Source organism: Mauremys mutica, chromosome 8 (genome assembly GCF_020497125.1).
Source record: "Mauremys mutica isolate MM-2020 ecotype Southern chromosome 8, ASM2049712v1, whole genome shotgun sequence".
NCBI lineage: Eukaryota > Metazoa > Chordata > Testudines > Geoemydidae > Mauremys > Mauremys mutica.
In genome coordinates, this window is record NC_059079.1 from 9,779,006 (window position 1) to 9,799,995 (window position 20,990).

Here is a 20,990-nt window from a genome sequence, read left to right on the forward strand (position 1 = left end):
TGGACACTGCACCCCTGTTGGAGTGCCAGAGCGGGACCCAGCTGTGTGGTGCAGCCCCAACCCTGTGCCCCGGCCGGAGCGCCAGAGCAGGGCCCAGACGCGTGGTGCTCCCCCGAACCCTGTGCCCCGGCCAGAGTGGGGCCACGCCACATGGAGCAGCCCCCGACTCTGCACCCTGGACGGAGCAGGGCCATGCCGCATGGAACAGCCCCCGACCCTGCTCCCCAGCAAGAGCCTGCAGGCTGGCTTAAAATGGCTCGCGGGCCGGATCCGGTCCATGGGCTGTAGTTTGCCCACTCCTAGACTGGATGATCACAACTGTCTGTTCTGGCATCTATTAAAATTGTTTTAATAATCTGACCTTTTTAAAAATTGTTTTTAAATAAGGAACTCATTTTCTGAGATCCTGTTTTGTGAAACATTTATTGCAGGTCTGAAGTCTGAAAACCATATACAATAGTCTGAAGTGCTAATACACTCATTTTTACAGTTTCAATGTGCCTTTTTTTTTTTTTTTAAACAAACAAGAAGGGGGTGAGTTTAAGATTATTTCCATCCTATTTACCAAAATTGCTTTTAAATAATACTGGCCTCAAAACTGGACGCTATATTTAAGCCAAGCCTTCACATTTTGCATAGGTAAGACTACAGGACTGGGGCACATATTTGTCGAGGTCAGTGTGACATGCAGCTCATTTTTCCTTTTTAGGTTTACAGTTCATTTTCCAGAATGATTTGTAAGGCAGCATAAGTGATCACAGACTAACAATTTTGGTTAAAGTTCTGTTTAATTTTTCCCCCTACTTATTACATTTAGACACAGTTGAAGTGGTAAGATTCAGAGATACTGATCACATTTCTCCCACTTAAGTTCTCCCCACTGAACCCCTAAGCTTAAAAATTTGAAGAATGGTTATTTCCAGCTCCTAAACTATTCTGAGAAATCCAGAATGTCAGCTGAGTATGCTATATTACTAACTTCAATTTTCCTTCCCCTTTTGTGTGTTGGATCTCACTCTGCCCATCAAACTGTCTTAAAAGAGGAGTCCAATCCTGCAATTGCTATACATCAAAACGTCCACAGGCTGCAGTGGAAGCTACATGTACAAAAGGACTGCAGGATCAAGTGTGCTTGTGAGATGGACGATATATGGCTCAATTTTTCTCTCTTCTTTTATTTGGAATGTTAATTAAAAACCCAAAAGAAAAAGAATTTTCAAAATTCCATTAGCAAAGCAGATTTGTGATCCTCTCTCTGTAGCCCAAGCTAAAATTGTCCTGCTTCAAGACTTCTTGCCTGGACACATTGGTATATTATAAAGTCTTTACGGTGTACTCTTACATATCTTAATTATTCAGATACTCAGATAATTGAAGGTAAGAAAAAATATTTTAACTTTACACAACAGAAGGACAAAAGTACGAGATACACAACAGACAGAACATAAAAGTAGGAGATGACTGGATATAACCACTTTTCATGTCATTATCTTTCATAACTATTTCTCTCAATATTTAAAATTAAATCAAGAAACTTTCAAAGTACAGTTGATACATCACAGAAGACTATGAAAAAATAGTCAAATTATTCAGGAGGGTTTCTTTCTAGAATAGTGATGTACTGGCATTTCTCTCTCCATCCGCCCCTATTTTTTTGTAGTGTTGGCTATTTAGATTATAAACTCTTTGGATTAAAGATTTACCCATCTTCCTAAGAGATTTACAGAAGATATTTAACAACCTTTTGGGTTCTCCATAAACAAACATTCTACATTTCTCTTCCCTTATTCATTAAATTTACTTGGGTTTGGTCCTGCTTTGAGCAGGGGGTTGGACTAGATGACTTCCTGAGGTCTCTTCCAACCCTAATCTTCTAGGATTACTAACAGTTGCATAAAAAGAGAATATGTTTTTAAGAGATCTTCTAATTCTTTGGATTTATTCTCCCTGTAAAATTATGCTGCTGTATATGATTAAATTCCCACAACCACTAATTGTTGTCACCAACAGTCTCAAGATTCCCAGTTGAGAATAAGAAACAGAGGAAGATTAAATAAAGACTGAAGCTGAACTGATGCTTTCCATATGCAAGTATCCTTTGCAATGGAGAAAAAGTATTTTTAAAGAAAGCAGAATTATTGTGAATTAAAGTGTCAGTTATTCAGTTACAGTATTGCAAAAACAAAGAAGTTATAGCAATACCATTTAAGGAGAATTCTGTCGATCAATTTTAAAGATTCGCAAACATGAATAGGCTATAACCAGTAAAAAAAAAATTCCCAGAAGCATGGTTGTGATCTGCTGAGGGGATAATAGACTAGAACATCCTGACTTAAGAAGCAATTGCTGCTCTCCCTGTGCTTCAGATTCTAATTTAGTGGACTGTAATGTTTGATATTAATTTTAAAAACTATCTAATAAAATACAAGCATGGAGTTAACTTCAAAAACAAGAATGTAACTTTATAGTACATCTCCCACAAACTTCAGGATTTGCCTAAACATTTTCTGAAGGCATTCTTGCACCCACAGGAGAAAGAGAGCTGCTCAACCAGCCAGGCACACAATAAAGACTCATAGATTGTCTACTCTGATGAACTGAAAATGTGTGACCAGTGTAAAAGGCCTTTGATTTCTGCAGGGCATGGTTTGGTTTGAACTGCACGTTGTCTATTCAAATCAATTCATTCTGAAGTTAAGGATAACTTATGGCTCCCTAGTCCAGCCAGTTGATGTGCCATTTCCTTTTATCCAGGCTATGTGGGACAGGTAACTACCTGAGGAGGCTTCTGAGCCTTTTCATGCTGGCACTTTGGGTACGTCTACACAACGGGATTATTCCGATTTTACATAAACCGGTTTAGCAAACAGATTGTATAAAATCGAGTGCGCGCGGCCACACTAAACACATTAAATCGGTGGTGTGCGTCCACGGTCCGAGGCTAGCGTCGATTTCTGGAGCATTGCACTGTGGGTAGCTATTCCGTAGCTATCCCATAGTTCCCGCAGCCTCCCCCGCCCCTTGGAATTTCCGGGTTGAGATCCCAGTGCCTGATGGGGCAAAAATCATTGTCGCGGGTGGTTCTGGGTACAGCCTCACCCCTCCCTCCCTGAAAGCAGCAGACAACCGTTTCGCGCCTTTTTTGCTTGGTGAACTGTGCAGACGCCATAGCAGAGCAAGCATGGACCCTGCTCAGCTCAATACCGCAATCGTGGATGTTTTAAACACCTCGCGCACTCTCGTGCAGTATATGGTGAACCAGGACCTTCACACTGAGGCGAGGAGGAGGCGGATACGGCAGCGCGGCAATGACAGTGATGAGGACGTGGACACAGAATTCTCTCAAACCGCGGGCCCCTGCGCTTTGGAGATCCTGATGGTAATGGGGCAGATTCTATCCATTGAACGCCAATTTTGAGCCCGGGAAACAAGCACTGACTGGTGGGACCGCATTGTGTTGCAGGTGTGGGACGATTCCCAGTGGCTGCGAAACTTTCGCATGCGTAAGGGCACTTTCATGGAACTTTGTGACTTGCTTGCCCCTGCCCTGAAACGCCATAATACCAAGATGAGAGCAGCCCTCACAGTAGAGAAGCGAGTGGCGATAGCCCTGTGGAAGCTTGCAACGCCAGACAGCTACCGGTCAGTCGGGAATCAATTTGAAGTTGGAAAATCTACTGTGGGGGCTGCTGTGATGCAAGTAGCCAAAGCAATCACTAAGCTGCTGCTACGAAAGGTTGTGACTCTGGGAAACGTGCAGGCCATAGTGGATGGCTTTGCTGCACTGGGATGCCCTAACTGTGGGGGGGCGATAGATGGAACCCATATCCCTATCTTGGCACCGGAGCGCCAGGGCACCCAGTACATAAACCGGAAGGGGTGCTTTTCAATGGTGCTGCAAGCACTGGTGGATCCACGAGGGATGGCCAGGGAGGGTTCATGACGCTCGCGTATTCAGAAGCACTACTCTGTTTAAACGGCTGCAGCAAGGGGATTACTTCCCAGACCAGAAAATAACAGTTGGGGATGTTGAAATGCCTGTCGTTATCCTGGGGGACCCAGCCTACCCCTTGATGCCATGGCTCATGAAGCCATACACAGGCAGCCTGGACAGTGGTCAGGATCTGTTCAATTACAGGCTGAGCAAGTGCAGAATGGTGGTGGAATGTGCATTTGGCCGTTTAAAGGCGCGCTGGCGGACGTTACTGACTCGCTCAGACCTCAGCCAAACCAATGTCCCCTATGTTATTGCTGCTTGCTGTATTCTCCACAATCTCTGTGAGAGTAAGGGGGAGACCTTTATGGCGGGGTGGGAGGCTGAGGCAAATCACCTGGCCGCTGATTACGCGCAGCCAGACACCAGGGAGATTAGAAGAGCACACCAGGAAGCGGTGCGCATCAGAGAAGCTTTGAAAACGAGCTTCATCAATGGCCAGGGTACAGTGTGACTGCTGTGTTTGTTGATGAACACCCAACCCCCTTGATTGACTCATTCCCTGTAAGCAACTCACCCTCCCCCTTCGAGTACAGCTTACTTATGCAAATAAATCACTCTCGTTTAAAAATCATGAATTCTTTATTAATTCATTATAAAAAGAGGGAGAGAAGTAAGGGTGTGGTTTGGGAGGAGGATAGGAAGGATGGAGAAGGCCATTAAAAAAATTTCACAGTAACGACAGCCTTCTGGTTGGGCTGTCCACGGGGGTGGAGTGGGCGGGTGCACAGAGCCTCCCCCCACGCGTTCTTACACGTCTGGGTGAGGAGGATGTGGAACATGGTGAGGGTTGAGGGTGGTTATACAGGGGCTGCAGCGGCACTCTGTGATCCTGCTGCCGTTCCTGAAGCTCCACCAGACGCCGGAGCATGTCAGTTTGATCACGCAGCAGCCCCAGAGTTGCATCCCGCCACCGCTGATCTTCCTGCCGCCACCTCTGATTTTCCTGCCGGTCTTCCTGCCGCCACCTCTCATCTCGGGTGTCTCTCCTGTCCTCACGTTCACTGGCATCTTTCCTGTAATTTGATATCACGTCCTTCCACTCATTCAGATGAGCTCTTTCATTGCGTGTAACTTCCATAATATCCGAGAACATTTCATCTCTCGTCTTCTTTTTCCTCCGCCTTATCTGTGCTAGCCTTTGGGATGGAGGAGGGACGCTTGAAAAATTTGCAGCTGCATGAGGGAGAGAAATATTTAAAAAGATACATTTTACAGAACAATGGTTATACTCTTTCATAGTGAACAGCACTACTCACCTTACATAGCACATGTGATTTCCCTACAAGGTCGCATTTTTCATCTTAATAGTGAGTGCCTGCAGCTCTGGAGTTACAGATCTCACAGACACAGGTCCAGGCATCAGAATTCAGCTTGCATGCGGCCATGGTAAGCCACTGTCTTTCGGCTTCTGCAGTGATTTACCCCTCCCCCCAATGCATGGCTAATACCACGCTAGCTCCCTGCTAATCAATACCCTTCCCACCCCCCACCCACTGCGTGGCTGGTAGCTTGGGGAAGATCGCCGGTGACCAAACACAAAAAAGATCATCTGCATTTCACTCCTCCCCTCCCCCTGCTTGGCTACGTGCAGGAAAGCTTTTTTTTTTAAGCTGCTGCAGTCCACGAACCCAGTAGGAAAATGGCCATCCCCCTTACTTAAATTCCTGATTTTTAACCAGGTTATCCTGAACGATATCACTTTGCTGAGGATCACACAGCGAGATAAAGAACGGATGCTTCTTGAATGCCAGCAATCACCGGGACCATACGCTGCTATGCTTTGCCATGCAATGATACCTGATTACTTGCTACATGCATGGCGTGGTAAAGTGTCCTACCATGGTGGGCGGAACAAGGCTGCCTTGCCCAGAAACCTTCTGCAAAGGCTTCTGGAGTACCTACAGGAGTGCTTCATCGAGATGTCCCTGGAGGATTTCCTCTCAATCCCCGGACATGTTAACAAACTTTTCTAAGTAACTATACTGTCTGTGAATGCATCCCAAGTCCTCAGGGCAAATCAATCATTAAAAAACGCTTGCTTAAAAAACAAATGCTTGCTATTTGCAAAGGTACACTCACCAGAGGTCCCTTCCATGGCGTCATTGTCTGGGATAGTTGCTTGGGAGGGCTGGGAGGAGGGTAATTCCATCAGGGTGAGAAAAAGCTCCTGGCTGCTGGGGCTCACGGAGTGCTGTGTGCTCTCTGCTAGGTCTTCCTCCTCTTGTTCATCTTCATCTTCCCCGTCTGCATAATCCTCAACCATGGCAGAGATTACAACCCCCACCTCGGAATCCACGGTCAGGGGTGGGGTACTTGTGGCGCAGCCCCCTAAAATTGCATGCAGCTCAGCATAGAAGCGGCATGTTTTTCGACCTGCCCCGGACCTTCCGTTTGCTTCTTTGGTTTTCTGGTAGGCTTGTCTGAGCTCCTTAACTTTCACTCTGCACTGCACTGAGTCCCTGCTGTGGCCTTTATCCGTCATAGCCTTAGAAATTCTTTCAAATACTTTTTCATTTCGTCTTTTGGAACGCAGTTCTGTTAGCACTGAATCCTCTCCCCATATAGCGATCAGATCCAGTACCTCCCGTGCAGTCCATGCTGGGGATCTTTTTCGATTCTCAGGAGACTGCATTGTTACCGGTGCAGATGAGCTGTGCGTGGTCACCTGTGCTGATGAGCTCTCCACGCTGGGGAAGCAGGAAATGAATTTCAAAAGTTCGCGGGGCTTTTCCTGTCTACCTGGCCAGTGCATCCGAGTTCAGAATGCTGTCCAGAGCGGTCAGTGGTGCACTGTGGGATACCACCCGGAGGCCAATACCGTCGATTTGCGGCCACACTAACCCTATTCCAATATGTTAATCCCGATATTAGCACTACTCCTCTCGTCGGGGAGGAGTACAGAAACCGATTTAAAGAGCCATTAAAATCGATATAAGGTGCCTCCTAGTGTGGACGGGTGTGGCGTTAAATCGGTTTTACGCTCCTAAAACTGGTTTAAACGCCTAGTGTAGACCAGGCCTTTGTGGTAGTCATAAACTGAAGTTCACCTAATGGTTCCACCCATTTAAAAAAAAAAGTGGTTCATGCCCTGCCACCACCAGACAGAGGCTTGGGCTTACTCCTGTTCTACAATAAAGGCAAGAAACATAGGTATGGAATGTAAGCTGAACCTTAAATACCACTCAGATATTGAGGAAGTCACCAGGCTCACAAGATGCGGATATTGGGTTGAATCAAAGGAGGACCAAGAAAGCTTTCAATACTACATATTAAATCAGATGTACTTAGCCCTTTCAGAGTGTTGAACAGGGCTCAAAACAAAGTAACAAGTTCTTTTTTTTTTAATTTAATCAGGAATTCAGGCAGGGTAAGGCACCAATTACACAGAGTCCTGGGTTATCTACATGGTTGGCCCGGTCTCCACCAGGTGCAGTCCTACTGAAATCCTGCACTCTGAGAGATACTGTCACCACCTTAGTGGCATTCCAATGCAGCATCACTAGTTATGAAGATAACAAAACAAGGCTCTCTCTCAGGAGATTATTATGAAATTCCAACCAGCTCCTTGGCCAGCTCTTATTTTACACTAGAGAAGCTTTAGCGGCAAAGAAAGTATCAAGAATTATGTTAGCATCATCAAGTAACCCAATTTTATATAAGTAATGGCTGGCAAAATGAATACAGGACACTAAACGACACAGCTTTAGACATCTGACAGGTGGTCTGCAGTCCTGAGTTATTTATCCTAGGTGTTAAGATCACATTGCTGTACTCATGGGCACTCCCAAGAATATGTAAATAGCATCCTTATAAATCTCTGCGATAAAGTCCCTCCTGTGATGTAATTTGTCAAAGGCCTTTTGAAAGTCTAAATAAATTATATAGTTAGGATGTGAAATACAAAAGTACTGCCATGGATCAGAAACTGGCTAAGAAACAAGTTCTGTGCTAGGATTGGTGTATAATCTTTTATTAATAATCAGAAAAAGGATTAGTGAGGAGGTAAAATTTGCAGATGACAAAATTGTTCAGGTTAGTTGAGACTAGAGCAGTGGTTCTCAAAGCCAGTCCGCCACTTGTGTACTGAAAGCCCCTGGCGGGCCGGGCCAGTTTGTTTACCTGCCGCGTCCGCAGCTTCTGCCAATTGCTGCTTCCACTGGCCGTGGCTCACCGCTCCAGGTCAATGGGGGCGGCAGGAAGCAGCGCGGGCCAAGGGACATGCTGGCCACCACTTCCCACTGCTATTGGCCTCGGATGGCGAACCATGGCCAGTGGGAGTCGCGATCGGCCGAACCTGCGGACGCGGCAAGTAAACAAACCGGCCCGGCCTGCCAGGGGCTTTCCCTGAACAAGCAGCGGACCGGCTTTGAGAACCACTGGACGAGAGAAGACAAAAGCACTTCAGAGGAACCTAACAAAACACATACACCTTATTGGGTTATTTACTGATATGTTATTAGAGCAGATTCTCTAAAGGCTAAAAATCTTTCCCATAAAAGCAAATGTGACCATTTACAACCTCCATTTACCTTGGAATTCACTCTTGGTGAATTTTGCTCAGCCTTCAATAAGTTCTCTCAAGCTTCAAACATACAGAGAGAAGGAAATACAACCTTCCATTTACCAAACATTCTGTAGTTTCAAAAGTACGTTTATAAAACATTTGTCTGGCCCCAAGCTTGGTTTTTACAAAATGAACAACAATATAATTAATCTGACAAGAAATACAACTCATCTAAATGTTAATGTAGGTCATCTACACAATTATATATTGGAAAAGAGAGAGATGAACCAAGCAACTGGTTAAGTAACACACCTATAAGTAATCACCATTGGCTCTGAGAAAGTATTTCAAATTTAGACTTTTTCCCCGAGGGCATAGGAATGGCCATACTGGATCAGACCAATGGTCCATCTAGCCCAGTATACTTTCTTCCTACAGTGGTCAGTGCCAGATCTAATGTTAATGCAAAATAGGACATATGTGAAGTGGGGCAACAGCTATGTAGACTGATTCTTGCCTGCATATTTATACCTGCCTCTGGAAATGTCCACTACATGCATCTGACAAAGTGGGTATTCACCCACGAAAGCTTATGCTCCAAAACGTCTGTTAGTCTATAAGGTGCCACAGGACTCTTTGTCGCCTTTTACACTCTTTGATGTGACCACACAGGTTAAAATATAGTCTGTCTGATTAAGGGCTTGATCCTAGTCCCATTGAAGTAAGCATCAAAATCCCCCATTGACTTCAGTAGCAGGTCTCATATTCCTCAATACTTTTAAGTCCACTTCGAGCCAGAGGTATTTGACTGTGCATATTATGGTGAGATTCTGCAGCTAGTTATGATTAAATGCTTTGGTCTGTACAATTATATAAGTTTTTTTCTTCACTTTCCTGTATATTTTCCCCTACAAAGAAAGGGACAAGATTTTTGTTTAGAAGGGTGCTTTACTGAACATGCAAACCACTTTTCCAGCCTGCAAATGAACTGCTTAAGAATGCAAAGATTGACATTGACCACCTATTGTACCCTAAGACAATCACACTGTCTGTAGCAACTTAATCCTGTATCAAGTCCCCTCCTCCTGCTCCACTCGTGCCAATATATTGGTTAAGTGCTAGTAAATATGAGACCAATCATTTTCAGACACCACTGCAGGGAGTTTGACTGAGATGCTGTTGAAGCATTCAACACTTGTGGGAGGGAAAATTAAAGTTCATTCTTATGTAAATTGAAACCTGTTCTGGGAAGAATAGGTCTCTCCTCAACCAGTCCCCCAAGGGACGAGTATAGATTACGGAATTTGAATTTTAGAAACACAAAGAAGTCAAGTGAGTAAATTTTACATATTCATAAGTATATTTCCTGTTCCTTTAAGATAAAACCTGGTGGCCTAGTGGCAATGCCCCAATTTATTCCTCAGCCAGCAAGGACTTCAAATGCTATGGAATTAATCTCAGTCCCATGGGAAAGAAGTACTGATACTTGAAGACAGCTCTCTCTTTTAAGAGTATAACCTTTCCAGTCTTCCTAGAAGTAACATGGGATATTAAAAGTGGAGAAAGTCTAAGGACTCCAACAGTGATGAAGCAGGCTACCCACCCTGCCCCAGCCAAAAAAAGAAATAAGCGGGAATTTGGTCAATGTAGTTCCTTTACATGACTGATGGTTTCCACAGGACTTTTCATACAAACAAATAAAAAAACACTTGCATTGTATTTTCCATTACCCAAACAACCCCCAACCCCTTTTTCACTCAGCGAAAATGTATACCTAGCTCCTGTGTCATGGATATAATCATGATATTTCTTTGTTGAAGGAATCAAAGCTAATTCCACTAATATAACAAGTGTTAATTGACATGGCATTTGAGAACAACAAAACTACTGCTACCACTCCTAAACCAGTATGATAGCTCTGTTTCAGTGACCTACTGCCCCAAATACCTACATGAGTGTGCTGGCAGACTTGATGACATGATTACTGTGGTGTGAAGAATCTCTTCAAGCAAGTTTACTATGGAAGCCACCATAAACGTCTTTCTGAAGTTGAATTAGTGCTCCAGGGTGAATTACTATGGTTTCTCATACTATGGTTCCAATGCACACAAATCATGTCGTATTCTCATTCATCTCTATAAACGTCAGATAGTATTTCTAATTAAATATCTACCATTGTATGGGAAAGAATAGCCAGCTTCACCATGAATAGTCAAAGTTGCTATAGTACAGTAACAGATTAGCATTCCAACTGCTCAGGTTTTTAAAAAGGACACCATTCTTACTCTCAGTCTTCTTCAATGTGTTATTCTTCTGGTTCTGTCTTTCAACTCATAGCCTGTCTAAAGACCAGAGAGGTTACAAGTAAATCATACTAAATTTGTTCTGAAGTACATGAGCTTTGGGACTTCAGCCGAACATGAAAGTATCTAAACAAGTTAAGTGTTGGTTCTTCAAAAAAGGATGAAAAACAAAAAAGATAATACAAGCAACGTTTTGGGAGCAGACAGTGACCATCACAATAACCAAGCCAAAGAACACTAAGCATATAATATGGTTTTGTAGTCTCTCGATATTTCTAGTGCTAAATATATCAACCAAACCATTTGCGTTGCAAACCAAAACATTCAGTTACCAGTCCCAATGCTGTTTCTAGCAGCACCAGAGCTGTAAAATGTACCGTTGAAGCAGTAAGCAGTGAAAGAAGCATCAGACAAAGTGGGTATTCACCCACGAAAGCTTATGCTCAAATACTTCTGTTAGTCTATAAGGTGCCACAGGACTCTGTCACTTTTTACAGGGAAAGAAAAGCTATTAGATATGTTAGACTCATAAGTATAAATTTCAATACTTTAAGGTTCTCTACAATTCTTTACAAGTTCTAAGCTTGTGCTATAGCTTTTAACCTTAAAAATAATCCTTATACAAACAGGAACTAATTAGAATTTAATTCGAGATCAATTTTTTTTCATCCATAGACAAAATGTAATCTGTACTATCATCCCTGAAATCCTAACAGAAACACTTTAAATGGTTTGTGGGTGGGGGGTTAAATTGATTTTAAAAAAAGGAAAAGTCGGGTTTCTGATACCATGCCCTTTAAATACTATGCTCTGCATTTTATTTGCTTCAGGTGTTTTTTAAACTCCAACTCCGCTGTTCATTTTTATAAGATCTTTTCAACAAGGGAGAATCTGATTTAATAGGGAAAATGGTAAAACTATAGACAAAGTGCTGTCAAATGCACAAAAACTGAAAAATGAAAGGAGAGAGTTTACTATACTTCTGTAAAAGCAGCAAAGAGTCCTGTGGCACCTTATAGACTAACAGAAGTTTTGGAGCATGAGCTTTCGTGGGTGAATACCCACTTCGTCGGATGCATGCATGAGACCAACAGAAGTTGGATGCATGCATCTGACCGACCAAGTGGGTATTCACCCACGAAAGCTCATGCTCCAAAACTTCTGTTAGTCTATAAGGTGCCACAGGACTCTTTGCTGCTTTTACAGATCCAGACTAACACAGCTACCGCTCTGATACTACACTTCTTCCATTTCTAGTAATATTAGGTGTCACTTGTAGCAATACCAGGTTCAAAGTTTTCAGACAAGGGTGACTTACAAGTTGTCCCTTTTAACAAAACTGGAGTTTTGTGGCAATTGCTTGAGTGCTAAACTGTAAACCCTGGCAACTGCAAAATTTTGGAAGGAATAATCATTTGAAGAGACTAAATACACACATACACCGAGTAGAGTGATGGTTTAGATAGCAAACTCTTGCCCCAGTTGATTGGAAAAATAATGATAGTAAGCCACAAGAAAAACACACCACACTACATTCATGCAATATTGTGGCTAGAAAGTTTCAAGCACATAAAAATTAGGAAAGAAAGAATCTGCAGTTATGATTCTTCAGTAACTAATTCAACCATACTGCAGATTCTGTATATACTGAGGCAGATAGCAACAGAACATATTGTAAAATGAAGGTAATAACTAATAATCCTCCTCTGAGGTAAGGATGAAAAGCTCTGTGTATTGGATATTATTATTATTAGGGAGGGCTATCTTACAGTTGCTGTAGGAATCAAAAATATGAGTAGTCTGGCTTGTATATAAATGGTTGAGATTTCAGGGAATGACTATTTACGGAGAACACTTATTTTATTGTATAGGTTTGATGAGGAAGGTTAGTCTCATCCTGCATGTTGAAGACTCTCCTTCTCTCATACTCTGGCTTCCCTTCCAAGAGTACAGTGATAGACAGTCCACCACGATCCTCAGTAAATTGTTCAAATGGCTAATTACTCTTACTGTTTAGCCTCCAGCTAATAGGAACCCAACAAATTTGAAGACACCCACCCCTTCCAGCTGCTGGTGGGGAGGAGACGCATTCTCTCTGCATGCTTCCCATTCATGCCCTGCAATGTCCTGGGTGCTATGAGGGTAGGTTGTGGATTTCTGTTGCTCTACCTCCATCCAAGAGCCTTTCATCTGCTGACATAGGAGAGAGTGTATTTCTGCTATTCCAACTTTATTTAAACTTTCTCAAGCAGCAGCACCACAGTGAAATTTACCTAACACTTTCACTGATGCCCTGGGGGTTCTGAATAGCTGCAGTGAAACTGACAAAATTCTGAAGCTTGAGAAAAGTTTATGACCAGCAACAGAAACACTAGATTTGTCTTGTCTGCAGATTTTGGAGGTAAGCACTTTGTCAGTTACACGTGATTCACCTTTGGATATTTATCTTTGCAACCACAAGGACTAGAATTTTGTTTTATTTTATTTAGTAATAGATGAGAGCTTAGATTCTGAAGAAGTTGAGGATACTTTCTCAAAATAATTTCTTACTCAAGATGGGCAAAAGGATCTTTTAAGATTTGCTCAATTACAACTGGTAGGACTAGGCCCAGTGTTACACAACACCTTTTCATAGAGAGCAAAAAGTACACATAGACTTCAAGTATATTGGTTCTGTATATGAACCTCTAGCTCTGTGGAACACAGGTAACACCAGCTGCTCCCTTACAATCAAACCACATATGGAAGAAAATTTCCATATCAAATTGTGACTACTAGACAGTTTGCACAGTGAACACAGAATAATAATAACAAAAATCCCCTCCCAATTTTATCCTTTCCCATTTAGCAAACACTAATTGAACAGAATTGCAAATAATTGTTTTAACAGTTTCCAGTGTACATAATGTATTATAACTAAATATCTTGCACTACTATTCTCAAGGATGAGAACAATATTTGTTAGTTAAAAAAACACAGAAAATATAGCAGAGATAGCATACAAGCCTATTTTGGTGAATCGCCCCCAAAAATGGCTTCTGTTTTGTTTTTTATTAAGTTGTTGGTGAATGACTAGCAAATGTAAAACAACACCAGATATTTAGAACAAAGCTGTCTCACCAAGGCATAGCATTTTAGAGATACAGGTCAAATTTGGCATAAAAATTATTGACAATGTCCCTTTAACTAATGTAAACAGTATCATGCCATGGGAAGCAGGAAAAATTAAAAGAGGGCCAGAAACACAGTAGCTGGCTACTGAAATACAAAAGACAAATGAGAGGCTGGGGAAGAAAGGGTGATTTTAAAAAAAAAAAAAAGGGAGGGGGCATTATGAGACAGTCTTACCTGGAGATCTAGGTTCTGGCCTCAGATCTACGATTAATTCATTATGTTTCATTTGAAGCACCATTTAACCACTCAGTGCCTCAGTTTCCCCATTTGTAAAACTGAGGTAATACTTTCTTGCCTTTATCTGTACATTTATAAAGGTACCCTTCACTGAAGTTATTCAGCACACCTTTATTAAGAGCTTTAAGATCCTCCAAAAAATAGGTGCTATGTAAGTGCAAAGTACTATTATTAAAATCAATCTTCAAAGTGTATATGAATTAAGCATTCTGTTTTACGACTCTGGTAAGATGCACAAACCAAGGCCCCAGTCCTGCAGTTGGGCTCACACACATGATCCTCACAGCAGCATGAAGTTCCAGCAACATCAATTAGGTTCTGCAAGTTTCTGCCTACATGGATATGATTGCAGGGCTGGGGCCCAAACTCATTTTCTGTGGTATGTGGGGTTACCAGAACCCTTTGAAAGAATTATAGCTTAATGACATATAATTGGGGGTATGTTATTCCTTACACAGTACTGTTCACTCCAAATATCAAAAAAAATTGAGGTTGCCTGTAGTACTGTTTATTAAAATTTCAAAGTAAATAAACAAGTATCAATGTCACATAGTCAAAGTCCTACAAAAGGAAAATATCCCCGCATCATCCCTGTCAAAAACATGATCCAACATGTCCCAGCAATAGACAATAAGAGATTGCTTACTCTTATTGTTATTACCACCATAGCAACTAGGAGTCCTACCCCAGGACCAGGGTCTCATTGTGCTAGGCACTATACAAACAGAGAACAAAGAGATAGATTGTAAACTCTTTGGGGCAGAGACTAAGTATAAGATACGAGACAGACAGAGAGTACAAGGGAACACAGTGACAGAATTGGTTAGCATGACAGGCAGTGGTCTCAGCACACCAGCAGCCTGTTCATTATCAAGTTTTTTTGTAGGCATCTCAGCAGAGGAGAACATTTTTTTAAAGAGAAATTAAATTATATTTGTTATGATCAAATAATTATTATTATTAAGGAATATGTTTATGAATGTATGTGTGTATACATGTATACACATGCATTTAAAAATTAAGAGGTAAAAAAAGCTTTTTTATAAAAATAAATAGATATAATCACCAAATGAAGCGATGTTAGTGAACTGCTCAGTCTTTTGAAATTTAGAGGTAAAGGGCTAGGCCCCAATCCTGGGAGGTCTTCCCATGCACCCAACAATAGACATGGTTTAAGAATTTAAAACTAAAAAAAATACATGAAACAAATACATGCAAGACAATGGAATCAGACACTTTTACAAGTTGTTTCACACAGACACACCCCCTCAGAACTAATTTCAGTTTACTATATCCTTTAAAAGGAGAAGGGAGAGAAGTAAATGCCTGTTTACTTGTTCATGAGGAAACAATATAGAAAAATAAAGCTACCAAGCTAGTACACTGAACTGATTAACTAAATACCTGCAAACCTGTTAAATATCACTTTCAATTGGAAACACTTACTTTGGGATTGAGATTAAGGTATTCTGGGGATTTTTTTAAAACTTCTTTGTATGGTGAAAGACTTCCCAGTGAACATTTCTCTCTCTACAAATATATATATTTCTTCATTATAATAAAAAAAAATTTCCCACGCATTCAAGCTATCACAGGTGGAGGCAGCCATAGTCCCGGTGCGCTTAATGTTTACATTATGATGGAAATTAGCACCCATCTCCAGCACAGCAAGTGGCCTATTGACAGCTAAGAGGTTACACACAGCGACCATTGGGAGAAGAGAGGAGTTTTGTATCCTCCGGGATTTTGCCTGGCCTGGGCGAGCTGGGCTATCGCTTGTCTGAGGTTTGGGAATGGGGGCAGGGACGAAGGTGCCTTTAGTAGCTGTAGAAACGATCTGTGCGCGTTTCAGAGACACACCTCGAGCTCTGCGAGCAGGGCAGGTTTTACGAGGTAAAACAAACGAGCGACCATCTGTTGGGGGGGGGGCTCCCCGCCCGCAGAGCCGAACCCCGCCACAGAGAAGGGGTGGCACAGAAACAGGGCGAAAGAAAAGCAGAGGGGGCGGGAGCCGGAGAGACTGGGGAAGCGGGGGGGTTGAAATGTACCTGAAAATCTGCCAGGATCATTTCTCTGTCCATGTTGGACGCCATTGCAGCCGGCCGGGTCCCCTGCTCTTGTCTGCACTGTGCACCTGGAGCCTGCCGCTGCCGGGGACCGGGGCTGGGAGGCTAAGAGCTCATGGGAGCTCCGAGCCGAGACAAGCCCCCTGCCGCTCCCCCGGCTCCTCAGGCTCGCTCCGGCGTCGGAGAACGGGGGCGGGGGGGTCCCCGGCGCGCGCGTGCGGGAGGAGGGGGGGGGCTCGGCTCTGACGGGGCAGGGGCGCAGCCGGCCCCTCTGAGCAGCGCCCGCCGCTGCCGTGCCACAGAGAGGAGGAGGCAGCGCTGCTTCCTCCCTGGCTCGCAAAGCGTCTGTCGCACATTTTGCCTGTCATTGAGGTCGCAAAGAGATGCTTTCCGGCTGCCACGTGACCCTCCTGTCAAGCGCCGGCGAGCCGAAAAGCCGGGGAGGGGGGCGGGGCAGGCGGGGTCGTGTCTTTCCGGCTGTCCGGCGGCTGCGCCGAGGGGAGCGGGGCTGCCAGGCCCGGGGAAGGCCGCCGGGGTGGCCCGGCTTTGCGCCGAGCCGCGGGGAGAGCCGCGAAGCCCGCCGCCGGCCTCCAGGGGATTGCCAGGGGCTCCCGTTGCAAAACACGCACGGGAAAATCGTGCCACGCCTCGGGGGGTGGGTGGGGTTAGAACCGGCCTTAAAACCAGTCAGGAGGGAGTCGCCCCCTCCGCACCAGGGACTAACCCTTGGGCTGGCTAGGGGGCACTCGGCCCACGTGTAGGCCTTTCCTGAAGTCATGACCCGCTTCGTTATACACGGAAACGGCGCCCTGCAGTCCTGCGTCTCAGCGTGCAATGCTGGTGGGAGCCCTGGGGGTGCCGGGCTCTGAGAGGGAGAAGGTGGGTGAGGTAATCGCTTTTACTGGACCAGCTTCTCTAGGTGAGAGAGACCAGCTTAGGCGCTACACCGAGCTTGCCTGCAGGTCTGGGAAAGGGACTGGTAGGGTTACAGATGAATACACGAGGCTACAGCTAGTTCAGCGTCTGTTCAATCTTGTATTTAGCTGTGACGCTCCGAGGACCTTTCCCAGACCTGAAGAGGAGCTCGGTGTTTTGTAGCTCCAAAGCTTGTTTCTCTCACAGAAGCTGGTCCATAAAAGCTATTATCTCACCCATTTTCTCTAAGTCTCGGTGTCATTTGAGGGTTAAAAGCCCCCTTTGAAGTAATGAATGACTGCTTTCTTTTTCAGTGAGAATCAGTATCTTGATTTATTTTAACTTCATCCGTTCTGCTTGGCATTTTGACATAGCTCTGTATTCATGGCAAATGTTATTTCACTTTTGAAACAATTGCTCGTCAGTATGATGATTAGGCTATTTCTTCATACATATTTTCTGGCAATCATTAGTTTGACCCGGATTACCTGTTCCCATCTAGCATAACAAAGACCTAGATGTATTTATGTTGTGAACTATACTGTGTGTGCCTGAATTAAGGTGTAACTCAATTGAGCTATGAGTCACAGGATGAAACGTCAAATCATGATTGTCCCATTGAGGCCTAAGCAAGATACCATTTCTCCCTCCAAATACACCCCCACATGGAAATGCCTCTCTCAAAGAGAACACCCATAGAAGTGTTTTAGCTATCTGTTGTGTTTATGATTAATGCAGGACTCAGATAGTTTTGCCTTTCTGTAACACAATATCTGGTTGCTTTGTATATAAACAGATTGTTACTGATAAACAAAACAGGTGCTTTCATTGTGACATATATAAATACAGTGATTCAGCTCCAAGCCAGATTAATTGTTCCTTAAACATAATTTCCTTTTCCTTTGATAATACATGATTTCTTTTATACACTGGGCAAACAGTGACTTCCTTTTAATGAGAAAAAAAGAGACAAGATGTGCAAGATTCATTTCTCAGTCCTTGTAACACCTCTCATATGGGAAACCACCAATTTGTCATAGGTTTATGATCCAACAGATGTTAATATGCATAATAGCACTTACTCTTAGGTTTCCCACAACAGTACTTTAGGTCTCAGCTCCATTACATATCATCACTAAGCTTGTTTCATAATATTTATGCAAGTCCTAGTTTTCAGTGTTGTTTGTTATTTTTAAATATATGTCCCCTAATGTTTTCCATCTCTCCTCTGGCTATATACACAGTTTGACTATTTAACTGGCTAATTAATCCAACTTGTTTTATTCTACACTCTACATAATTTCTAGTTACTTCGCTGACACCTAAGGTCAAACACAGAATCAGTCACACAGCCTTCCTAACATTACACGATGGACAAGATCTACATTACAACATTTTGCGATTCTATATATTTTTTTTCTATTTTAAGATATATAGAGTTAGTTCTTGACTGATTTTATTTTCGCGTTTGTAAGACGATATATACAACCCTGTTCAGAATAGATGTGCTTCCTGCTGATCATCAGAAAAATAATGGCAGGATTGATTCTAAAAGGGAGGAGGGGGAGCGGAAAACAGAGAAAGAATAAGTCACAATGGAAGCCATTAACGAAAAGGAGGGTGATTTAAGGAAATAAACATTACATGCAAGTTACAAGCTGCTGACGAACATCGAAAAGTTTAACTGTATCTCTGCAGGTTACACCATTTGCCCACAAGAAAGCGGTAAAATAGCAGGACATAGAATTATTAAGGCACATTGCGAGATGCTAATAAGAACTGTGATCTTTATGATACAGTTGGCTTGTTTCATATACTAAACAAACGTTTTATCATTTCACGGTGAACGATGACAATATCAAAGCCCTACTTGTGCTGGAAAGCAAAATACGTCATTCAAACTGGATATTCTGCTTTGTCCTACTCCTGTTCCAATTCACGGTGGCTGGGTTTGCAGTAGAGATTTACTACACGTTGTTAGTTTAATCATTCTAGTTTAACTTTACAGGATTTATAGACGACACAGCTATTACTGCCACACTATCTCCTTTTTCCACTGCTTGACATTACAGACAATTCTGTACTATATACACTGCGTGGTTCAATACCGGAGACAGTATATGCTCAATCTACCCACATATTAAGACAGAGTAACTATAATAAAGGCTGAAAGGCAAGTTTTGTAAATTGGATTAAAGCCAACTATTTTGTCAGTAATTTAAAACTGTAGTTTAGTAATTAGCGCTGCAATATTACTCACGGCCATCAGCTGTAGTCAAAGGTTAGTTACCTGGTGCTCATCAAAGCAATATTTGAAGCGAAAAGTATCCATCTTAAGTTAAATAAAGAGCAGGATTGGGGCCAAAATGAGAAAAAGATGAAAAATGTTAAATCTACGTTATGTCACATGCAGTCCAGATTACAGTAATATAAATAACTTCGTTTATTCCCCTCACAACTCTTAAATGAGCCCCAATCTGGGTATTTCCTATACATACAAGATGAATTATAAATGGTACTTGGAAGGGAGGGAAGTCAGGTGGGTACATGTTTGCAGTACTCCGTGCGATGTCCGATGATTATACCTGTGTGCAGAGGGCTTGGGGTTTTTTTGACGGTTGTGTTGAACGCTGATACAGCTCTTTCTGATTTATAAGATATGTCTCTTTATCATTGTTAACAGTAATTAATTACAAACAACATGCTCCTTCCTACAAACATTTTAAAAGGACATACAAGGCATTAGGTGGTATGATGCTACTTTTCTGCCTGGTCAATTTAAGCTGCACAAGAAAAAGAGGCCTTCAGTGTCTCAAAGTAAACTATTTTTGTGACTATGACCAGTCACTTTTGTTAGCTGAAATTATTAACAAAAGAAGGATTCTTCTTCTTTAAGTGTCCTATACAGAGATTAGTAAAATAATATATTTATGGGTCAACTTCTGCAATGACTTAACCTACATATAATTCAACTCAAGTGAATAGACTTGAACTAGGTGTAAGTCAGATCAGAATGTATTTGCAAGCTACCTAGTGCAACACCCTATTCTAAATAATATTGTAATATAATGCCTGTTTTCAGAAAACCAGTGTTATTGAAAACATACATTTCTGGAATTAACTTTGAAGGTAGTTAAAAATCACACTTCTGCCTAGAAAATTGTTACCCCCTATCGTTACTTATAACACGTAGGTTTATAACAGAATTTAATAAGTATTTGCTCTTTTTTCATCTTGTTTGCTTTGTGCATTTGACAACAATGTGACGATAGTCAATTTCACTATTGCCTGTGCTATTCGCTGTAACAGCCCTTTCATCAGCTTCCCTTGTTGCATGTGTCAGTTTTTCACAAAACAATAGGGAAATAAAAAAAAAATCAAAATAAAATGTGGCTGTGAAGCCACAGAACTTTGCCAGGAGACTCAGAACTTTTAACTTGCTTTTTGACTACCTATCGTTCAGATTGACATATCCCTTTAAAAACAAATTATATTTCTAGCATTAGGCATCTTAAACCAGGCCCTGGACTTGCGCTGCCTACGCATGCAAAACTTGAATTGTTGTCAGTGGGAGTTTTGCCTAGTAGGGAGTGCAGGATCGGCTCCTTTAATTATCTGATATTGTTTCTAAACACTTCCATTTAACAACATCTATTGAGTTAGCCAGAGTATGTATTAAAATTAACGTTTTGCTTATGCATGGAAAATAGATTGACAGAGTATTTATCAAAGGAACATATTAGGTATACTTATGTGGGAGTCCTGAAACTGACGCCGAAGTACAGCATACTATT

General features: G+C 42.5%; 1 protein-coding gene across 1 annotated transcript in view; it reads right to left on the reverse strand.

Annotated features, from left to right (window-relative positions):
• The window catches only part of FAF1 (Fas associated factor 1), a 306,114-nt gene extending 289,501 nt beyond the window's left edge, over window positions 1–16,613 (reverse strand). The window contains exon 1 of the mRNA XM_045027160.1: window positions 16,264–16,613. Within this exon, the coding sequence (XP_044883095.1) occupies window positions 16,264–16,308 (45 nt within the window). The 5' untranslated portion in view covers window positions 16,309–16,613. The remainder of the gene's footprint in view (window positions 1–16,263) is intronic.
• Window positions 16,614–20,990: the final 4,377 nt, after the last annotated feature.